The 23610-nt window shown below is 35.1% G+C and overlaps 3 protein-coding genes across 7 annotated transcripts in view; 1 reads left to right on the forward strand and 2 right to left on the reverse strand.

The window, feature by feature from the left end:
• The window catches only part of Nop56 (Nop56 ribonucleoprotein), a 422283-nt gene that overhangs the window by 301134 nt on the left and 97539 nt on the right, over positions 1 to 23610 (forward strand). The window lies entirely within an intron of this gene.
• Positions 1 to 23610, reverse strand: part of LOC145313134 (glycogen debranching enzyme) — a 75027-nt gene that overhangs the window by 22465 nt on the left and 28952 nt on the right. For 2 of the 5 annotated variants that reach the window (XM_080152405.1, XM_080152409.1), the window contains exons 24-28: positions 22372 to 22457; positions 21935 to 22025; positions 21385 to 21488; positions 19542 to 19630; positions 19169 to 19217 (exon numbers count right to left, since the gene is read on the reverse strand). In XM_080152405.1, coding sequence (XP_080008531.1) covers positions 19169 to 19217; positions 19542 to 19630; positions 21385 to 21488; positions 21935 to 22025; positions 22372 to 22457 — 419 coding nt within the window. Of the gene's footprint in view, positions 1 to 19168; positions 19218 to 19541; positions 19631 to 21384; positions 21489 to 21934; positions 22026 to 22371; positions 22458 to 22663; positions 22694 to 23134; positions 23165 to 23292; positions 23323 to 23610 lie in introns of all 5 variants that reach the window. The other 3 variants (XM_080152407.1, XM_080152406.1, XM_080152408.1) reach the window with 3 other exon arrangements.
• On the reverse strand, positions 11999 to 13019 carry LOC145315061 (uncharacterized). Its single transcript, XM_080155109.1, has 2 exons — positions 12865 to 13019; positions 11999 to 12593 (listed from the first exon to the last, which is right to left on the reverse strand). Exons 1-2 carry the CDS (start codon positions 12985 to 12987, stop codon positions 12297 to 12299), a joined length of 420 nt encoding a protein of 139 aa, XP_080011235.1. The 5' UTR covers positions 12988 to 13019; the 3' UTR covers positions 11999 to 12296.

Genomic DNA, 23610 nt, shown 5'->3' on the forward strand with positions numbered 1-23610 from the left:
ATTTTGAGTTAAACAAAGTATTTCAAAGTCTCAAAGATATTCTCAACATCGATCGGTTGGAATGATATAAGTGTAGACAAATTGCTGTATGCAATCAGAGAAATAACTCCAGAGACTTCCTGAGACTCTGAGCAAAATATTCCACTTTTGGACTTAGCACCGTTTCTATTTCTTTTGTTACAGAGAGAATCTCGAATTTCTGGACTTAAAGTAATTTTTATGAAATTGTGAACTTGGTTGGAAATTTACCAAAATTCGGACTTGTAATAATTACGATTTTTCCAACTAGATTAACAAATTTCATTTTCCACACTTAAAAGAAAATTTTGTCTTAGAGTATTTTTGTCTTAGCCAAAATATTCCAATTATGGACTTAGAGAGATTCTACTTCTTTTGGTGAAGGATAATTCTAACACTCTAATACTTTATAATTTTAAAATCCTTAACTTAGCGAGATTTGCATTTAGTCAAAATATTCCAATAGTGGACTTAGAGTGATTCTATTTCTTTTGACTTATAGGCAATCTCTAAAGTAGCTTTGTGAATGAACTGTTAGGAAATTTCATCTCGGACAAAATATTCCACGTCTGGACTTAGAGTAATTCTATTTCTTTTGTCTCAAGAAAATTTCACTATTTTTGTACTTAGCATAATTTCATTGAAAGGTTTTGGACTTAGTCAAAATTCACTAATTTTGTACTTAGCATAATTTCATTGAAAGATTTTGGACTTAGTCAAAATTCACTAATTTTGTACTTAGTATAATTTCAATAAGAAAATTTTTTTTGACTTAGTCAAAATTTGCTAACTTTTTGTACTTAAGATATTTTTAGATTTTTTTTCCTAAGCCAAAATTTATTGATTTTGTACTTAGAATAATTTCATTAGAAACTTTTTGGACTTAGTCAAAATTTTCCAACTTTGGACTTAGAGTGATTCTATTTTATTTTGACTTAGAAAGTTTTTAATTCAATCTTAACTTACAAAATCTTTTTTGTTTGTATGTTCCTTACAAACACATACATAAATACAATAAACAGTTCACTCAACAATAAGTAGGACATGAAAACTAAATTTTTACTTGCTTTGCTAATGCTAAAATTTCTATTTCATGTGCCGCCAGAATTCAACAGACAACTTGAGAAGAGTTATAAACCATCAATCATTAGTGATAGTGAATATTAGTGATTTAAAAGTATAGTCAACAACCTAAGCCCTATATGTAATTTAAAAGCACACTTATAAGAGACAAAGTTCTAGTAACCAAACGCAGCAAAAGGTTGCAGCAGCCTATCTTGGGAGTCTTGGGACGTCTCTAAAAGAAGTAGCAAGTAATATTGGAAGTACTCTACTGTCTTTATAAACATCCGGATTAAAACAAAGAAAGAACATTTTCTTTTTATACCATTGAGAAAATTTAATTTTACTTAGGATTATTAGCATAAAGTCTATAACCAAGTAAAATAAAGTGTGTACATATAGTTCATAATCTTTATAATCTAAAATTGTTACTTTTTTAGAAAAAAAAGTGCACTAATTCAGCTAATTTGATTTTCAATAATATTTGACCAAGCAATAACACCAACCTTGTAGTCTACTTTAAAGAGTTTGATTGACAACTTCCAGCGTATAGATTGATCACCTTGCGTAGGATATCACACTTCAGTAAGACACATAGAATATTGTGTTCTCACTAATTAAGTGGAGCACATCCGGTCTATAATAACCTTGAAAACAAACTGATTATATTCATATATATATAGGACAATCTAAATTGAGTCTCAATAATATAGTTATAAGGATTGAAATCACAAGTGAAGCCCCATAATAATTCGCGAATAATACTTAGTAGGATTGGTAGGCATACCCTAATACAACTATAAGTATTGGGTGCGAGATCTTTGATATTCAGGCAAAACCGTTGCAATACTATTAGAATATAGACGATCCTTTGGGAGTGAACCTTAGTAAGTTATATTCATAAAGCCTTACAGGAATAAGCAGATTGTAAGCTACATATCCTTAGAGTGGAGTAAGAATTCAACAAGGATTATAAATTGCTGTTTTTTTTTCTCAACAATAACATTTGCTAGGAAAAGTCGACGCCTAAGCAAATAACAGTTAATTTGTGATAGTATATTAGCATACCCAAATTAACTTCGCTGCAAACCTTAACATTCTATTTAACTTTATAGCTAATTTGTATAGCTAACCAACCCACATTAGCTTTATAAGCAAATATAGAATAAATCTAAGTAGAAGTGTTTCTACAGTTGAGCTTAATTAAGGATAAGAGTGCATTAGCGCACACTCCAGGATAAGATTCAAAGCTCACACGCAAGCATTCACGAAGTAGAAACAACTTTAGGTGAAGTAAACAATACATACTCATCTATATTTAACAACTTTAAAAGAAAAATTTGCTATTGTAAACAATTTTTGATTGTTTTAACGTTAAGCGCATTAGTCAGTTTCTTCTTGTACCTCTGCTATTTAAATCCTAAAATAGTACAACATCTCATAAGCTTCTTTAAAGAACTCATAGAAAGTTTAAAAGCTTTAAGCTAGCTGTAATGCCATTATTTAATAAAAGTAAGAAAGATGACAACGCTGAAAAGGCGAACACTCCACGTCGAGGACGCTCGACGACGCCTGGAAGAAGAACTCCGTCAGCTGATGCAGCTTCTGCAGGAGATGATACACGAAGAGAGGAACCAATGCCCAACCAGGAGGAACCAGAACAGAATGGTGAGAGAACCAAGACGCCAGAACCAGACACGGAATCTGTAAGATCCATACCCATGCGCGAGGACTCACCAGATGCACTGATCAGAGATCGATATGTTAGAGCAACACTATCAGATCCTCTGGGAAATTTCCTGTTCCCACAATTCCTGGATACAATAAGACTTTGTAACCCCAACCTACGCGTGGACTCAGAAATGATGAGGAATTTCTGTACCAACTACACACAGAGTATGAGGGAATACAAAGAGGAACAAAGACGTGAAGTTGAGTTAGAGGCCCAGCGTATTGTACAGGAGGAGAATGACAAACGCACTCAACGACACTTCAGTAACTTCACCAACCAAACTGGAATTAAACCACCAAGCAGCTATGCAAGCAAGAGCACCCTAAGCAACGATCAAAAGCTTAAGCTAGCCAATGGAACCTTCCCTCTCAAGCATTGCTTCAAAGGAGACGGCAAACCACCCTACATTACTGATTACCTATCAGAGATGAACACTGCTCAGGAGTTATGTAACCTCTCAAGATCAGAATTTGAGACCTTTATGCTTAGGACCACCACTGGCGAAGCATATACTACCATCCAGCAGAGTTTCAATCTTGGACTATCTATTGAAAGTGTCTACAATAGCTTACTGCTACAGTATGATATACTCATCAGCCCACAGGAAGCTCAAGCTAAGCTGATAGCCTTTAAGGGAACCAAAGCCATGTCATTCCCTAAGCTTGTCAGTACAATTCAGAATCTTGCCAGCAGAGCCGCTGTTCATTATACAGACAAGAAGGAAAGACAGAATGTGTTCAACATAACTGCAGTGGAGGCATTCAAACGTAGCTTACCAACAAATAGCCGCAATATAGCATCTGAAAACCATCACAATCTCACACATGATCTTGGAAGATCCCCTACATATCATGAGTTGACCGCTTCCATGTATCCTAGAACTGAAGACCTAGATCTGGACCTACAGCAGAATGGTGTATCAGCCAGTTACAATGGAGATTTATCGCTTCATAAAAAGACAAACAACACCAACTACTCACATGACAGGGATACAAGAATGAATAGAGACAAACAGCCTGCTAAAGTTGCCGCTACGACGAGCTATTATAAAAGGCCAACAGTTAGAGAAGTTACTGCTAAACCAGCCTATCCTAAAACCTACAACAGAGAAAACAGGGATAATAGAGATAGACAACCACAAAAGAACACCAAACAAGATTATCATATCTCCTATGGAACATCCAATAAGCGCTACTGCGGTGCATGTGGTCAAAATTCACACAAAATATCAGATGGATGCAGACTACTGTGCGATGACCAAGGACGACAATATCAAACAGCACTAACATCCGGATACTGCCCGAGCTGTCACAAGAAGTATGGCAAAGACCTATACCACGCTCAACACCTATGCCCTGGACGACCAGCGATGATGGAACTGTACCATAGTGGTAAAGTGAGACCTGGTGGTGTGTTTAAACAGGCATATGAAGAATGGGTTGACGCCAAAGCCAATGGACAATCCAAAGAGCGTGGCAGAACAAGTAGGGTTAACGCTATCACCGTTCGAATGGATCCTAATGACCCCAAGATTTTAGCGGTAGATAGTTCTGCAGCTATCATGGATGAAAATAGGAAAATGTACCTGAACTGTTCCGGCTGTATGTCAAATGGAAACTACGATGTATACATGACAGCTTTATTTGACTCAGCAGCAGACAGAAATATCATGTCAACCAGCTATTTTGGTATGTTATTTGGAGTACAACAAAATGAGGTTAAGAACCATCTGGAAAAGAGTGACATGGTTCTTGTCAGCTATTCTGGACACAAAATCCCAGTAGCTGGAGAAATAATTCTCATGATTCGTCTCACACAATTCTCAGGCATCTATAGACCAGTACCATTTATGATTGTACCTGAGGAACACAAGAATGTCACACCTATGATCATCGGAATGAATGGCATTAGAGATCTCCAATTAGGGTTGACTTTCGTTGCAGACAACCACCCGCCAGCACCATATCTATACTCTATGTTCCATCCTGGGAGAGTACTAGATAGCCTGTTCTGTTCTGATTATGAGTTACAACTCTGCACAGGGACAATAGACAAAATTGATCCTAATGAAACTCAGACTATAGAAATGAACATCAACCATTTCTTCAACTTAGCTCCTGGAACAAAAGTCATTCTCAGCGATGACCATATTGCCAACGATAGAAATGGAGGAATTAAAATTCAACCTGGACAAACGCAACTGACTGTCAACAACCGAGGACAACTTAGTGGAAGAGCAATGATAACAAATGTCACTGAACATGCAATCACTAACACTGTTATCACCGGATACTTGGAACCAAGCAACCAATTTGTAGTCAAGGAGATCACCACAGACTTTGATTTTACGCAATCATTCCTACACAATGTATCTGTGACAACTGAGCTAGATGAGATTGTACAAGCCCTGGAGCGACACGCAGAAAAAGCTACGGCTCCAGCCATCAATCAGATCTCACTAGACACCAGAAACCACTCAGTTCAACTCTTATAGCTACCAAAATACAGCGCCATCAATCTGGTAGAACGATCTTTTCCTTTAGCTGATGGATATATACCGAATCCTACAGCTATAAACAATGACACTCCAGTACCAGGAGTAGCCTTATCTGACTACCGTTCTAATATTGATGAAATTCTAACTACACCAGATCCTGAAAAGAATAAACTCTTTGAGAATAGTGATGACGTTATTGAACTTGGCTTAAAACATATAGCTGAATCTGATAACCTTATGGACTATGTAACAGAACCTACTGGCTATAGTGTGCCAAAGGACCAGTTTGTTAAACCAGAGGATCTTGTGGTGCTGTCAGACTATCCACCAGAGGTAAGACATTATATAGAAGACATATTCCTAAAATCTTACCCTGATATAATATCTACACATTCTACTGATAGAGGTAACATGAGTAAATATCTGGGCAATTATACAATTAGACTAAAACCTGGTCAAACTTTACCCCAGCATAAGAAATTATATTACTTATCACCCGTAGAGAAAATGCAAATGCAATCTATCTTAGAGATTTTGTTAAAGAACGGGACCATTGAAAGAGCTAATTTGGATGGGGATTCCTATAACAACTATGCAAGCCCAGCTTATCTGATTCCAAAGTCGGATCAGGGGAGCTGTCCTCGTTTAATTGTAAATTTTCAACAATTGAATCCTTGTCTGCAGTCTGAACCTGCACTGCTACCCACAGCAGAAAATTTGATTCAGTCACTAAGGGATAAATTTGTGCATAGTAGTAGTGACATGGCTAACGCCTTTCATAGTATAACGCTAGAACCTTCTTGCAGAGACCTAACATTGTTTGCAACCCCATTAGGAGCTTTTAGACACGCATCCTTACCAACCGGCATTAAGACTTCACCTGAAAGTCTATCACGCTTTATGGAAAAGATATTACACTGGGAATTGGTTTATGATGATAATGGTGATGTTGTAATGGACGGTGATTTAGCCAAAATGGTATACTCACCTATCCCAGAAGTCCAACACATTTACGATGATTTCATTGTCTCAACTGAACTAGCTAAAACTAGATCAGAATCATTGAATATACATTTTAAGATTTTGAAGAAAGTTATGGGGAGAATACACACGCATAAAGGAAAGATTAGTTTAAAGAAATCACAACTTTTTAAAAGTAGGGTAAATTTCTTTGGGTTCTTCATTTCACATAATTATTGCTGTGTAGATCAAAGGCGAGTACAAAAACTTCTAAATATTCCCATGCCTACTGATATTACTATAATGAGATCTTTTATGGGAGTACTACAAAGTATGCATAAACATTTAAGATTTGATATTATGGCTCCTACACATATTCTAACTTCACTTACATCTACTAGAATAGGTAAAACTTTTGTCCCAACTCCAGAACAAAGACAAGCATTCGAAGACATTAAGAAAGCTTTAGCTTCAGGACCAATTTTTAGCAAATTAGTTAACTTATCGGCACCTAAGATCATCTTATCAGACGCAGCCGGCACCTCAACTGGCTCATATTCGGCAGTCTTAGCGCAAATAGTGACACCAGAATTACAGGCTAAAACCCTACCCCCTGGGCTAAACGTCGATGATCCTGTACACCATGTTATTTATGATAATAGGTTACCAATTTTACCCCTACCTTTGCAGAACGAAGGTGAAAACATTAAGGATTATGCTAAGCGTATGTCTGAAGATGGACCACCCGAGTTTGAATATTTGGCTAGTAAAACTTTGGGCTATCCTGAAGACACTGTACACAATAGTCTCGGGATATCTTTACAATTGCTTCTAGAACTAAATAAAGTTCAAACACCTTTGACCACAATCCTGCAAAGAGCATCAAAAATTATACGTTCTACGATGTTGAGACAAAAGTATATTCAATTTGTATTTAATAATGATAGGGATAAATTCTTAGAATTTATTCGCAAACTAGAGCATGGATATGTATATCTAGATCCGCAACAACTCATATTTGAAGCTCTTAGTGTAGCTATGTACCGTCCTGTGATAGTTATCACAAATATAGAGGGTGCCAAACCTGTCACTCAACACTGTTCAGACAAAACAAAACCCCCTTTTGTATTTTTACTATATGGACACAAAGAGCAACACATAGTAAGACCCGCAATGGTTTCATCAACCAATAGCTTTAATTTAAAATCTTTAGCATCCATGTTTGAAATTATCGCATATACCTCAAAGAAAATTACCGTTGCTGAGTCAAGATTACATATCATAGACATTGAAATCCTAGGAATTATTTATGCAGCAAACTCGTTTAGAACTCTAATAGGTCCAAGCTGTGAATGTACTTTGTTAACAGACGCAAAGTGTGCCTATTATCTCTTCAATCCTAAAGCATTAACAGCCGTTAATAAGTTGAAAAGGTGGAATACCACTCTGTTAACTCTAATACCGAAGCTAACAATGTCTTTCTTGAGAGGAGAAGACAATTTGGCAGATTTCTTAACACGGGCATATAAGGCTACTTTACCAAGCATTAAAAAGGTAGCCCTACCTAAATTTGTTAAATCTGGGTTTGAAGATAACTTACCCCAATATAAAGTTTGGACTATTGAAGAATGGACACAGTTCATTATGGATAACCCCGACTATTTGGGTTATGATGAACAACCCCCACAACCAAAGCAACAAAAACCCAAAATCACCATAAATTCACTTGCCGCAGAACATAGAGTTATAGGCAAAGTACTAAGACCTTTGGAAATCCTAAAAGAAAGGATTAGCATAGAAAATATAATTGCAAACCAAAAAGAGGAATACTCTAACATTTACACACGTTGTCTAACCTCTAAATCAAACACCTACACTTATAAAAGACAGAACTACGAACTTAAAGACACGATTCTTTTTACAAAAATAAAAGGAGATTTAAAGGTTTATCTCCCAACCAAACTATTACCAGTATTAGTATGCTATACTCATCTTTTGTTAGTACATAGTGGAGAAATTAAAATGCTTTTGAATATGCAAAATTTCTTCCACCCTAACCTTAAGAAATATGTTAGAAATTACACTAGATCTTGTTTAAATTGTCAACTTCAAAATTAATCTACAAAACTAGAACAAGTAGGAACTTATAGTACAATTTCAAGACCTTTTGAATGTGTAAGTATTGACTATATACAATCCTTGCCCCCATATCGTAGTTATAATCATATCCTCACTATAGTCTGCCAACTAACAGGAATGATTCTTGCATATCCCATGAAATCACTCACATCCCGTGAATTTATAAACAAATTCATGTTTTATTTCTATCCTAATTTCTCCCCCAGACAAATATTGTGCGACAATGCAAAATCATTTTTAGAAAAGCAAAATTTGATATTCTTTGCTTCTATTGGCATCCGAGTTTTGTATTCTACTGCGTACTTCTCACCCTCTAAAGGATTGGTGGAAGCTAGCAACAAAGTAATAAAATGGCCAATCATTAAAATTTTGGCACAAGACTCAAAAACCTCATGGGTATATCTACTACCGTTAATAGTCCGACAATATAATTGCACTAAAATACCAAAAACTGGATTTTCACCCATGGAATTATTATTCGGGACACGTAGCTCCCTGTCTAAATTGTTCTTTGGAGCAATAAAACCGGATGAATATCACCCTGATATAGCTCGCACAGAAGCCTATGTGCAAGACCTCTCGGACGGTATACAAGAAAACTTGGACATTTCAGCAAAAGCTATTGAAAAGGGAAGGGAGGCAAGACTAAAGTATATTAACAAAACCCGCATACACAAACAATTTGATATAGGAGATCTTGTCTTGGTTAGAAATAACACTATTACACCTGGTGTTAACCCCAATCTTAGACCTATCTATCATATTTCACCCTATAGAGTTTTGGATGTAAGCCCTAACACTTGCAAGCTTGAAAGAATTTCAGACAAAAGAACTGAAATATTTAAATACTCTTTCAACGAAATCAAAAAGTTCAAGCCTATGGACGAACATTTTGACACCCTCCCAGAGGAAATAAGGGATATTATTACAAAGCCTTATAATAAACTCACAAATCAAGAGATAGCCACATTAGTTAAAAATGACACACTTCCGCTTATATTCCCGGTTAATTCAAAGGATCCACAACCAGGAATACGCGCACACTCACCCTTAGAAACACGAAAAGAAGCGTCACAAAATAAGAAACCATTAGACTCTGATTCGGACATAGAGGACTCAAGTGCCGATGAGGACATGACACTCGATTCCGTATTTATTACCGGAGGTCGACGACTTAGGAAAATAAATGATAGACATGTCAGATTTCGGAATGGCACAAGTTCACAACCATAATTTACATTTCCATTTACCCTGTAAACTTGTGAACAATATGATAATATGTTATTCTAATCTGATAACTAAGTTATCATATTCATGTAAATTTTCCCACTCAAGGTTATATATCCAGTGGTAAAATATACATCTTTTCTCTTCAGCAGGGGAGACCAACTATATGCAATATACGTCGACTAAAGAGTCGATCCCTTCAAAAACACTTACAAAAAAAATTGCATATAGAGAGTTTTGATTCTGTATAAGCAAACAGAGTCAAACAATTGATACAGATTGTACAAAAATACGAATGTTACGAATGTCAAATACGCACCCTGACATATACACAAAAACTATTTAAAACATTTAATACAAATTGTACAAAATGTACAAACATAACAGTACTAATAGGCAACCTATATATATACGCCTTGAATTGTGATGAGTTGATTAGTTATTAGAAACTATAACCACTCTACATACAAAAAATATGTCAAAAACTTTAATTATAACTTCGGACAGGAAACGCCCACTCAGAATTTTAGTAGTAGTAGTAAACAATAACGATAACTTAAATTTTATCCTGAAATTGAGTCAGTTTACTATAACATATCCACAAGTGAGGAAATCACCAACCTTGTGAAGTACTACAGTTATCACATAACACGTAAGTCTTAACAGAATATTTTACAAAAGCTATAAAATGCAAACTAGATTCCGAAAGCCTATGCCTAGATCACAACGAATTCTACATGAGACCTTCGCGAACCTAGTAGAATATTGTTATAACTTGCTTACGATGATTAAAGAAATGTTATCGTTTAAAATTAGTTGTGGAATCAGCCAACCTAGTCGTATTGTACGATACTTGCATTGTCGAATACTTAGAAACACTTATAGAGACGCATACAACCGTTTGGTTATACGGTATAGACAGCAAGAGTATAGAAGCCGACAGACTATAACAGACGAATTACGGGCAGTAGCACGCCAAATAGAGAACCTGAGAGACACAGTCCTCCTCATTTCTGGACATTGTACTCTCCCCACTATCCACGAAGAGTAAACTAGATTAAAACTGATTCTTATAATCTGATTTCTAACAATGATGTACGGACGTATCCTAACGATATAAAAGTTTTGCATATGATAAAACCTCTTGTACATATGTGTATTGATGTAAAATACTTATATTCTCATATATCTCTATGTAATTATTGAAAACGATAGGAATTTAATCGCATAAATCATAGTTGAGATATCAAAAAGAACATAGCAAGAAATTTTGTTATTTATAAAAGTTATCATAAACCAAGTGAATGTAAGCTAGACTAAGCACCTTGTAACAATAAACTTTAATTATGTATCTAACTAAATTAAGGAACAGACAATAATACTTATAGAGTAGCTACGTAAACGGGAGTTGTACACAACAAATACTAAATCAGTAAATAACAGTGTATATGCTACTTAAAATTGCTATATTTATTTTAACAAAAGTAAATAATCTTTAGAAAGGTATAAAATTTTTTTTTGACAAATATTTTTCTTTGGTGAAAACTTAAAATTAAATCAATGTTGAAAACAGAACATAAACTTTTATTTTTACAGTAGTTGAAAAACATTATGATAGTAAGAAGTTTTCTGACAATTTAACATCTTAGTTAATATAATTTGGACATAAGCTGTATAATGGCACATAATAAAACTTCGAGATTGCTAATACGATTAATTGAACGATAAATGTTGAATTTGTACATATAAAAAACACATAGCCTAATAACAAGCCAACGGGAGCCAAAAATTTAACTCTACTTGTTGGAAATAAGACTTAGTTTTAAATCTAAAGGGACATAAGAACATTTTACCTTGAGACTTTAAACTTTATGACTATTGTATTGAAATTTAAAAGGGAAACGCTATTTACTCTAAGCCTTACTAATTAAATAAAACTTCCTTAATGAGATCATCCAATCAATGATATTACTTCAATTACTTGAATCACAAACAGTCTTTACATGAGTTTTCTTAAAAATACTTGAATAAGCGTATGTAAATAACTTTGTCTAACGTCAGTCTTTCGGTCTACTTAGATATTGGTTACAAAAAAAAATATATATGCTATTTACAAGTCCTCTCTATATCACAGCACAATTAAAATTCACGATTAATGCACAGGGATGGATATAAATGAAATTTAGAGAAAAGGTACTGAGGTGCGAGTTCGATTAAATATCTATATATACATGACCCTTACAAGCTAACAAGAATGAATAAACTGTGACATAAGGCTGTAATTACAGTTGTCAATATACTATTGAGAAAAGAAAAAGGATTAGTTCGCTTACGAAGAAAGTAATTAAGAATTGAATGAAGTTTTAAATTATGGGCATAAAGAAAATACAACCTTATAATCATTTCCTTACATACTAAATATCCTTACAGACTAAACATATATATACATAATATAATGGCAGAAGTGTAAATTAATGTTTGGCTTTGTACAGTATAAAAAGTCATAATGTCTAATAACAAAAGTCTTTACTTCATAGTGATTACTATTTTGACTAGTTACATAAGAATAGAAAATCTGTAAATTTAGTCACATGTTGTCTAAAACTGGTCATTGTCTTAAAATTTGTATGTCATATTTTCAACCAAGCTAACAGCGCCACTTTACGGCGTACGTCTAGGGAACGTGGGACCCCGACGTCGAGGGACTCCCTCAACGCCGGAATCCTCTGTCCTGTTATTATCTGAGGAATGCGTAGCTGAATTGAAGCTACTCTCCGCTGATGTTATCTCTTCCAAGATGGCAGGAGTTGGAGTACGCATGGAGCGGCGCAAACGTTCTAAACTGAGGACCCGCAGTGGAGTGGGGTACTCGATCTCATCAGTCACCGCATTAAATCTAATGGGCGGGAGATCGGCGTCCTCGATATCGTCAACCAGTGGGACTAAACTGGCCGCATCCTAAAATTAAGAAAAGGGACATTATTAGACAATCATTTTAATAAATGTTCACAAGAGAATGTATCAACGCTTATCCATATATGTTTGTGAGAAATTTTTTTTCCTCACTAATACTTTATCCAGAATCTTGATATTAACTATTAGGAAGGAGTTACACCATAGTTAAAGTAAAGTTATTGTCTAAACGCATAGCTATCTGAGCTAAATAGCCTAGTCTAAGTTACGTAATTTTTGCAACAAAAAAAAAATTATAAGAGCTTATCAAACTTACCACAGACAAATCAGCTGCAGATGGAGATTCAATGCGACTAAGGCACATAATAGAGCTCAAGGAAGAGCTGTCGCTGGATCCCTCAGCTGTCCTCTCAGAACTGACCCGATTACACCTCCCCATATTGGTGTAGAACTGCGTCAGGGGGATGGAGTTGGTCGCCTAAAATATAATAGATCTTATTAGTTTAATCGCAATGCCAACAAAGAATCTAGGAAAATCAGGAAATGAGAATGCCTAAAATCCTGTAAAGCTATATGATTAGGTAGCAATTCAACCCATTTTATACTAGAATTAAAATCTTAGATCGGTTCAAAAATGCTTATGCAACCATACATTTTAAGATTAATATTCTACCAATAAAAGAATTTTAGTTGCAAATACCTCTAGATACGTGTACAAATATACAGCCTCTTTCTGAAAATTAATAGAAAAACTAAAGCATGGATACTTACATGTAAACGCTCTGTTTGATCAAAGATCAACGGACGGAAGCCAGGGCTTCCCGTCGATGTGTCCAATCCCGCAGGCACATTACTTCCAGTAACTCGATCCTCAGTGGCAGACAGACGGTGTACGGCAAACAGCCCAACTCTGGACCTTACTTCTGCTGGAGTCGATGGACTAGCAGAGGGAGCCTAAAACAAAAAGAAAACATTAAAGTCTTGATCTAACATTTAAACCCCCAATGAGAAACGTGCGGCACGAGCAAACTCTTAACCTTCCCAGAGGGAAATAATATTAGGTTGCTAATTAAGATTTTAGTAAAGGTTAACTGGTATCTCAATTTAATTGCGGTAACCGAGCGGATTTCTCTGGCGACATAAAACGACGACAAACGGTGAGCGATATATATGGAAGAGCCGAAAGTCAACGTTGAGGAAGTGAGAATAGGACAGAACAACCCTGCAACAACATGATGCTTTATTAGACAAAACGGGTGGCTAGAAAAAATTATACAAAACAGAAAAGAAATATACAACAGAAGAAAACTCACCTGTGTATCTGACAGAATATCATCAATCTCAGAGGACGCGGCTTCATACATGGTGTCCGACGGCTCCGCAGTTGGCGACATAGCCCCAGATCTAGTCCTGTTGGTCCTGTTACCGCAGTGAAGAAGCTCAATGGTCCTGACGCCTATGTTTCGGAGGCGCGTACATACATCTCTTATCCAGCGAGCCAGCGACCTGTCTGAGGTGTTGTCAATACGTGTTAGAGTCTCAAGCCCTACAGCACCGAAGAAGACCACTATGAGAGCACATGAAAACAAGCCTAAACCCAACAACATGTTAATTAAGCCATCCATGTTGAATGTGTCCAGACTCGTCTTCTGGTCTCTCCTCGACTCGGCAGACCCAGAATCACCTCCGGCAACATCGTCACCAATGTCACCGCAGGAGTTCTGCATCACCGAATTGAGGAGAGACCAGATGATTTGTATCGTTCTACTAAGCATCAGTGAGAGATGCTTGTTGCCAAACATCTCCCCTTGATCCCTTTCGGACTCTACAGTATCAAAAGTACTTGTACTCCCATAGTCATCGACATCAGCAAGGCTTGGCATCCCAGACTGGTCGCTGTACACTGAACTCGAGTCGTCTAAGGAGTTTTCAAGAAACGAGGAATTGGCAAGAGTGGCCGCAGCCGCTCTCATTGATTCCTCGAATCTTTCCTTAATATTCTGATGCGCGTCCAAACTGTCAGGTATATACATTATGAGCGAATGTAAATTTAAAATAGAGGACTAGAGATTCTGAAAGGCAATATAGTAAAGTTAATTTTATGAAAAAGACTGTACACACGAATATTTTTTTTTGTATTCTAAGCAACTATGGTTGAACCTCCTAACCACTAAAACTTTGATTTATCATCTAAAAGTAAAATCCTTTAAGTTAAAGAATATGTAATTAATCTTACATGATTCAACGCTTAAAAATAGCTATCGTTAAGCTATTCAAACATTAAAACTTTGTTTTATTAGAATCAATTAAGTTAAAGAATATGTAATTAATTTTACATGATTCAACGCTTAAAAATAGCTATCGCTGAGCTATCAAAAACATATTCATTATGATGTATCAAGCAATTAAAAACTTATGTACTAGCTAAATCTGAATATCTTCAATGATGTTTTAAAAACACTTTAGATAAAGCTAGCTAAATATAATTTTTGTAAGCGACCATTTTAAAATAAATATGGTTGAGTTACTCGTAACGTAAATAACCTATCAATTAGCGTCATTATAATTGAATTAAGTAAAAAGAAAATCTTATTCTAAAACCTATAGTAGAATTGTTTTAGAAGATTTGAATCAGGACTCAATAAGTTTTGATTATAAAAAGGGGAACGCTGTAATCAAAAGTTAAAACGAATAGAATGATGGAACATATCTGTGTCAATATAAGTTTTGTTTACGATGAACGAATTTAACCTTTGCAGACGGAAAACGTAAACAAAACAAGGTACATCAATTTACCTGATGACTCAGATATGTCCTATCAAAACTACAAATATTATATAAAACAAAATTGTCATATATTGAAGATGTACCCATATTGCTTCTAACCCACTTTCGTTTAAAAATACAGTGATAAAGGCCTTATCGACGAAGAAAATAAGAATCTTGAGTCTTAAATAGCGGCTAACGATACAATAATGGGCATATCAACGATCTATAACATAAAAACATTCATATAAAACAAACGGGTTACTATATTTTATCACTTTTATATAAATTCTCTTGGAATTTAGCGGTAAAATTAAACACTCGAACGCAAGCTCCGCTCGCAAAGACAATTATTATATAAATGAGCATAATTACTGGGCCGCCAGCTTTTTATAACCTCGCTCAAATCCAACCCCTATCACTTTTGACCGCCCAAACATAAACAAAGGGTTGACAACTTATTGTTACGTAAAATTTAATTACGGACGTCGAACGATATATTTTGTAGATATTAAGTCTATAAGGTACACTTGACAACGACGTAATGTAAGATATTAGTCTTTAAAATGATTAAAATTTATTCATGTTAAAAATAACATAAATACAGCTAACGCCAACAATGGTATAAACCATATGTACATATACAAAATATACAAACAAAGGGTTACCAACTATTGTTAGTAAAATCTTATATTTTTACATACATACGAGTAATGTAACCAAAGAAAATAATACGACATGTAAATACTAATTGTACTTATACATTTTTATATAAAATATTGTTTATATTCAGGAAACAGTTATATTTAACAGAAATAGAGATAACTAACCAATCCATTATAGGTTTATCTGTAACGAAAGAATTTCTAGAATATCCCAGGGATAAAAGGATTAATAAAAGATTATTAAAACTTCTTTTGTTTAGATTACCATAGCCAGGATACCCCAAGGAACCGGTTGGAGCACGCGCACTAACTCTTTTTAGGATCTACCATGGACCAGCCTGGAGATAACCTAGATGATCATGGAGTATTGGAGCCCTACCACCACCCTACCTTGGACGGATTGCGGTTGTGTTCCTGTCAACACCTTGACACTATAGACGAGAACAACAACATTATCACCACACCAGAGTACGATGGATTCTCAGAGAACCTGTCCATCACCATCAGGAATTTCTTGTTAAATACAGCCCTGAATACCAGAGAAGATAGTAGAGTGGAGACCGATAGTGACATTAGCTCCAGCAGCACACTATCCCTCTCTACAAATGACCTCAACCAACTCTACTATGACCTGGAAAATCACTCAATCACCTTGGACGAGAATGGTAACGAGGTAGCACAAGTGGACGCCCTTGGCTACATATCTACCTCACCCCAAACTTCAACCTACACTTCGAACGAGAGCACTTCACCACCTAGTTCATCATCAGAAGAAGCTGAACTATCCAGAACAACCAACGCAAAAACATTTATTGATGTGACAATGTTAATTAAAACTAAACCCCTCAAGAAAAGAATGTATTCTATTTGGGAGGTTTATCATCTTGTATACCCAGCTATGAAAATACGCAAAGCATACTTTCTTAATGGAAAGCGTATTTAGCTTAGCTTGGAATACATTTATAGTTTATTATATATGCCTATATACTGGGACTACTAAACTTTTTCTTTTTCTCTTTTTTCTTTTTTTACAACTTACCCCCATTGGAGATGCGATCCTCAATTTTCAAATTCTTTGAACGTACATATGAGACTTTTACAGAAATGCTTCGCATCCACAACTATCTATCTATGCTTGATATAAAGTCAACACTTTATAGATCATATTATGAACCTTTGATTGACACGTGCCCTGCAATTAACTAGTAGCACTCAGGGGCAAGACACAATTACTTTAGCTAGGCCCAAGGCATTATTTGTATCAATTTATGCATTCATAGGCCTATCCTTACCTATATGACACCATATATGGGTAACGCTAGCCTATTCATGGTAATCTGTATGTGATTTGCTAATAGTATATGTTTATTAAAGATATTATGTTTATAGTTAATGTAATCATACAAACAACTAGTTCAAATATGTATGCCTACAACCATGCCTGATTTACGTCACATATTAACACACAGATATTTAATTGCACAGACAAACACTAAAATCCTGGTCCAGAGCTAATGTTATAGCATGTACCTCTTGAATTTATTCAGTTATTTACTAACTCTCCTACCATCAACTTCTCTTTCTGGCTTTAAAAGGTAATGACTTAGTTGTTTGGCATGCATTGTAGTTTAAATTTAGGCCCCTTAGTACTTAGCATGAATTGAGCTCAGGCCTTATGTTAGAACTCTAACACTTAGCACAATTCACTGCTTGGGACTTAGGGCATATTTCTGTCCTACTCTACTTATAATTTTAACACTTATCCTGTAAATATTTTCATACTTAACTTATGCACTTGTGATATAAATACACTTTATAAAAACATTTTCCTTCCTTAATACTTAACATACTTATATAATTCTGATCGAATATCAAAACCAACCATTTATTCTTAGGTTAAAGCAACATAATACTTCGCGTGGGTCTTTGGTTGAGCTTCCACCAGCTCAACCAAATTCGTATTATACTTGTGGGAATAGAGGGTTAAGCATTCTAAACAAACGAACCGACGATGAGAATGTCTATGTGTATTGCATTAAAATTAGGTTTTAGTAGTACTCATAGAAGAGCGGTCTCCATACCTAACTATGGACAAACGCCCCATTCGCACACACATGAATAATCCTTGGTAGGTCTATTTTCCCTAAATCGAACAAAAAGTTGGAAAAGTAACAGTTAACGGCTGGCGGCTCAGCCGGTTTGCCATTTTTTAGCAAATTAAGAGCAAATTAGTCACGAAACCTATCTTCAGATAATACTTTATATCGCTCAAAAACCTTATCAAACGGTTCTAGCCGGTAGCTGTTGGTACTAGAAAGGGGGGAGGCGGATGTGCCACTTTTTGAAACCAAAAGTAAAACGTGCATGATCTCAGTCCATAATAGAGTTACAGCTCTAAAATTCGGCACAGCAATTGCTTTTGTGAAGAACATTATGGAACTGCGAAGAAACGGCGGCGGAACCAACCCCCGCCAAATTTTTTTGTTTTTTTTTCATCAAATTAGACAGTTCTCAATCATCTGAGATAAACTTTTTTTCTCATAAAAATTTCCCTTATATTTTCACGTGACAATATTAATATTAATATCAATATTAAAAAAAAATTGCAAGTGTAAAATCTTACAAGTGTAAAAAAAAAGTTTATCCCAGATGATTGAAAATTATCTATTATGGCAAGAAAAGGCAAAACTAAATTGGCGGGAAACGGGGGTTATCGGCGGGAGTGGCGGTTCCGCCGCCTTTTCTTCACAGTTTCATATTGTTCTCCACAAAAGCAACTGTTGTGCCAAATTTTAGAGCTGTAACTCTTTTATGGGCTTAGATCATGCACGTTTTACTTTTGGTTTCAAAAAGTGGCACATCCGCCTCCCCCCTTTCAAAAGGAGTTATTGCTATCATTTAACATGAATTAAACCAAAAATGTGTTTTAAAACGTTGATTCCTACGTAATTTCTGATGAATTTGCCCTGAAAATAGGCAAAAAAAAAACGGCTAAACGGCTGAGCCGCCAGCCGTTATTTTTCCAACTTTTTGTTCGATTTAGGGAAAATAGACCTAAGGATGAAAAATTTCAGATCGAAATTCGAATTCTAAGTGCCATTTAATCATTGATTACGAGATGGTTGCATTAAAAACTCCCCCCTTATTAAATTATTAAAAGCGCATCAAGAAATATTAAATTCCACTTACGGATGTTAATTGGTCAACAAACACTTCAGTAAATCCACTTTCAGCCAATCTAAAAAATAAACCAGAAATTAATAAAAAAAAAGTTTATATGACACGTAAATTATTTTTAAAAACTATTTATTGTAATATCGAATGCTCTCTAAGCATCGAGAGGCTTCATACTCGAGGCAATAAACAGGGGGCATAAAATTATAACCTAAATATAACCTAAAACCAGTTCCAGACTTAAATTTAAAAAAATAGCCTTAAACCACATCAGGACCTATATCAAACTTCCCTAAAAATATCCTTAGTCCCAAAGACAACAGACACACAAATAGATATCCTGTTACTTTTATATAAGGATTGCCAAAGAACGTGAATAATTGTCTACCTGATATGAAGTTCTGAAAGACATCTTCTTGCCTTCAACATTCCAGAATCCAGGTCAAGCCTGTGCAGGTCAGAATAACTCCGAGATTCCTAAAATGTTAAGGTAAATATTTAGTTAAAGAATGGAGGGGGCACGCAGGGATCTAAATGGATAAGAAAATGACCGATAAATTGATGTACATTACCAATTACTCAACTTAATGAATCAACTAATCAAAATTCAATAAAAATCCGCAAAGTTGTTGATTAAACGAATAAAACTTTGGGGACTACTGTAATAAAGAGTCCAATGTCCCTCAAATCAATGGGGGGCACGAGCTATATGTAACTCTAACCACGGGATTTAGACCCTTTGACGACTTTCAATTGGGTCTTTGCATATCAGCCAATAGTGTCGGAAATAAAAACACAGCCACGTCGATACTAAAGATCAGAAAGTTATTTGCTAGTAGACGAAAAAGGTCCCCAGAACTTGGGCCAGTCATACTTATTCATTTATTGGTGAGATATGTTCATAAAGCGCAGTAAGATTAAAATTATTGTGCATTACATCGTATGGAAAGTATAAATATTTATAAATATTAATATTCATTAATTCTATGATTTAATGGAATATTGATTAAGTATTAGTGAATTGTTAAAGCTTTTTTATCATTGTCTTCAGAAAATCGGAGACTTTTGAGTGTCTAAACATTTCAAACTATAGTTTTTATCTTCAGAAGAGGTAAATTTATTTATAATCAATGGGTAAATACGTCAATTTATTGCCCATTGTCTTATCTCTAAAGATCCTGGTTAGGATATTATGTGTGATGTTTGACTTAAGAAAAGCATTTGATTGTGATCTTTAAGTTTTATTAGTTTGAAAATATGCAAATCTAAATCAGATTTGTAATTGTGACTTGCATTGCAAATATAAATATATTTAGTCCTACATAACTATGCATTTTTTCATTTGATATTATTATATAAAAATATTTTTTTTGAATATTAGATTCTACTAAATGTTTTCAATAACAGATATTTTTATTTTTTAGGATGCCTACAAAAATGCTACGTATATTAAAATATGCGCACTTAATAAAAAAAAGGGTTGAATATTGTATAAAAAAACCGTTTGATTTCGTATCTATCTATACTGTCCAGCTGAGGGTAACAAGGATGATACTAACCTTAACAACATGAATATGATGTGGAACAATTTCATCATAGCCTCTGTTGGAGCCTACAGCACAGGAGGCCATACTCACTAGTCCTGCTAAGGGTGACAAGAATGATACTAACCTTAACAACATGAATATGATGGGGAACAAGTTCATCATAGCCTCTGTTGGAGCCTACAGCACATGAGGCCATACTCACTAGTCCTGCTGAGGGTGACAAGAATGATACTAACCTTAACAACATGAATATGATGGGGAACAAGTTCATCATAGCCTCTGTTGGAGCCTACAGCACATGAGGCCATACTCACTAGTCCAGTTGAGGGTAACAAGGATAATACTAACCTTAACAACAAGAATATGATGGGGAATAAGTTCATCATAGCCTCTGTTGGAGCCTACAGCACATGAGGCCATACTCACTAGTCCTGCTGAGGGTGACAAGAATGATACTAACCTTAACAACATGAATATGATGGGGAACAAGTTCAGCATAGCCTCTGTTGGAGCCTACAGCACATGAGGCCATACTAACTAGTCCAGCTGAGAGTAACAAGGATAATACTAACCTTAACAACATGAATATGATGGGGAACAAGTTCATCATAGCCTCTGTTGGAGCCTACAGCACATGAGGCCATACCCACTAGTCCTGCTGAGGGTGACAAGAATGATACTAACCTTAACAACATGAATATGATGGGGAACAAGTTCATCATAGCCTCTGTTGGAGCCTACAGCACATGAGGCCATGCTCACTAGTCCAGCGGATGGTAACATATCCTCTGATAAATAAAAAAAAAGAAATAGAATTTTAATTTCCTTCAGATTTTAGTTTTATTTTAAAGATAGTATGAAGTAAAATAATATATTAATGTTAAAAATCTAAACTTGTTTAATACAATTTTTAAAATAACACATCATGAAAAATGTTTACATATCTAAAAATAACTAGAGAATTACACACAGACTGAAAGGCAAATTGAGTTATAGAGTAGATGTTCATTGGTTAGAATAATCTTTACAAAAAAAGTAGCCATCTATCGATAATAACAGCATATAAAATAGATTTTCCTCCAAAATATAAAAAAAATCAACCGTCTAATAAAAAAAGCGACAGATAAAATAAATGTCACTCAATAAGCTTCAAAAGGACAGACTAATAGGCAGACGGCCATTTGAAATCTAAGGAAATAAGACAGATTACCTAACTTAGAACCAAAACCATTACCTATAGTTCTTTTCTCTACGTAGCTAGGATTATCATGAGTCCAGTCCAGGAACAAAGCATGAGCTACATCCCCATTTAGACGTTGGCAATCCTATAACAGGAAAAGTCACCAGGGTTCTAAGGGATAATAATGGCCAATAAATTAATGCACATCTCTAATAATGATACACAAAACTACCCCTTCTGTATAATAGAATTAATGGTTGAAACGTTTAAACACTCAAATTTATATCTCAGCCAAAGTTGTTAAGGCAACGAATAATAATACGTTATTATAAGACTTTGGGGACTAGTGTAACAAAAAGTCCATTGTCCCCTCTCTCTTCATCTCCATATGAAGCGCAACTATAACAATTTTACCGTAAAATTATATTCTGTAAAGATAGAGATTATTCTTTTATACCATTTATATTAGTATTCAAATAAATCAAACTTACCTTAAGATTTGAAAATGCGCCAACGGGCTTCCCGCCATATTTATACACCAGTCTTCCTAGTTCATGGCTATTCCATGCAGATAATCCTTAATAAAAAATATACAGGGTGACCACTATATTTGTATATTAGTCTACCTATTTCATGACTATTCCATGATGATAATCCTTAATAATAAATATACAGGGTGACCACTATATTTGTATACTAGTCTACCTAGTTCATGGCTATCCATGCTGATAATCCCTAATAATAAATATACAGGGTGACCACTATATTTATATACTAGTCTACCTAGTTCATGACTATTCCATGCTGATAATCCTTAATAATAAATATACAGGGTGACCACTATATTTGTTTACTAGTCTACCAAGTTCATGGCTATCCCATGCAGATAATCCTTAATAATAAATATACAGGGTGACCACTATATTTATACACCAGTCTTCCTAGTTCATGACTATTCCATGCAGATAATCCTTAATAAATATACAGGGTGACCACTATATTTATAAACCAGTATTTCTAGTTCATGACTATTCTATGCAGATAATCCTTAATAATAAATATACAGGGAGACCACTATATTTATACACTAGTCTACCTAGTTCATGAATATTCTATGCAGATAATCCTTAATAATAAATATACAGGGTAACCACTATATTTATAAACCAGTATTTCTAGTTCATGACTATTCCATGCAGATAATCCTTAATAATAAATATACAGGGAGACCACTATATTTGTATACTAGTCTACCTAGTTCATGACTATTCCATGCAGATAATCCTTAATAATAAATATACAGGGTGATCACTATATTTGTATACTAGTCTATCTAGTTCATGACTATTCCATGCAGATAATCCTTAATAATAAATATACAGGGTGACCACTATATTTATATACTAGTCTACCTAGTTCATGGCTATTCCATGCTGATAATCCTTAATAATAAATATACAGGGTGACCACTATATTTGTATATAGCCTACCTAGTTCATGGCTATTCCATGCAGATAATCCTTAATAATAAATATACAGGGTGACCACTATATTTGAATACTAGTCTACCTAGTTCATGGCTATTCCATGCTGATAATCCTTAATAATAAATATACAGGGTGACCACTATATTTGTTTACTAGTCTACCTTGTTCATGACTATTCCATGCAGATAATCCTTAATAATAAATATACAGGGTGTCCACTATATTTGTTTAACAGTCTACCTA

The sequence above is a fragment of the Acartia tonsa genome, chromosome 3, assembly GCF_053477335.1.
Source record: "Acartia tonsa isolate MP-2025a chromosome 3, ASM5347733v1, whole genome shotgun sequence".
Classification (NCBI taxonomy): domain Eukaryota; kingdom Metazoa; phylum Arthropoda; class Copepoda; order Calanoida; family Acartiidae; genus Acartia; species Acartia tonsa.

Excerpts from the sequence above, each read along its gene's own strand:
- LOC145315061 (XM_080155109.1), bottom strand. The coding sequence starts at position 12,987 with ATGGGGAGGTGTAATCGGGTCAGTTCTGAGAGGACAGCTGAGGGATCC. Across the intron at positions 12,594-12,864 it reads CTGCAGCTGATTTGTCTGTG|GATGCGGCCAGTTTAGTCCC; the intron begins GTAAGTTTGATA and ends TCTTAATTTTAG.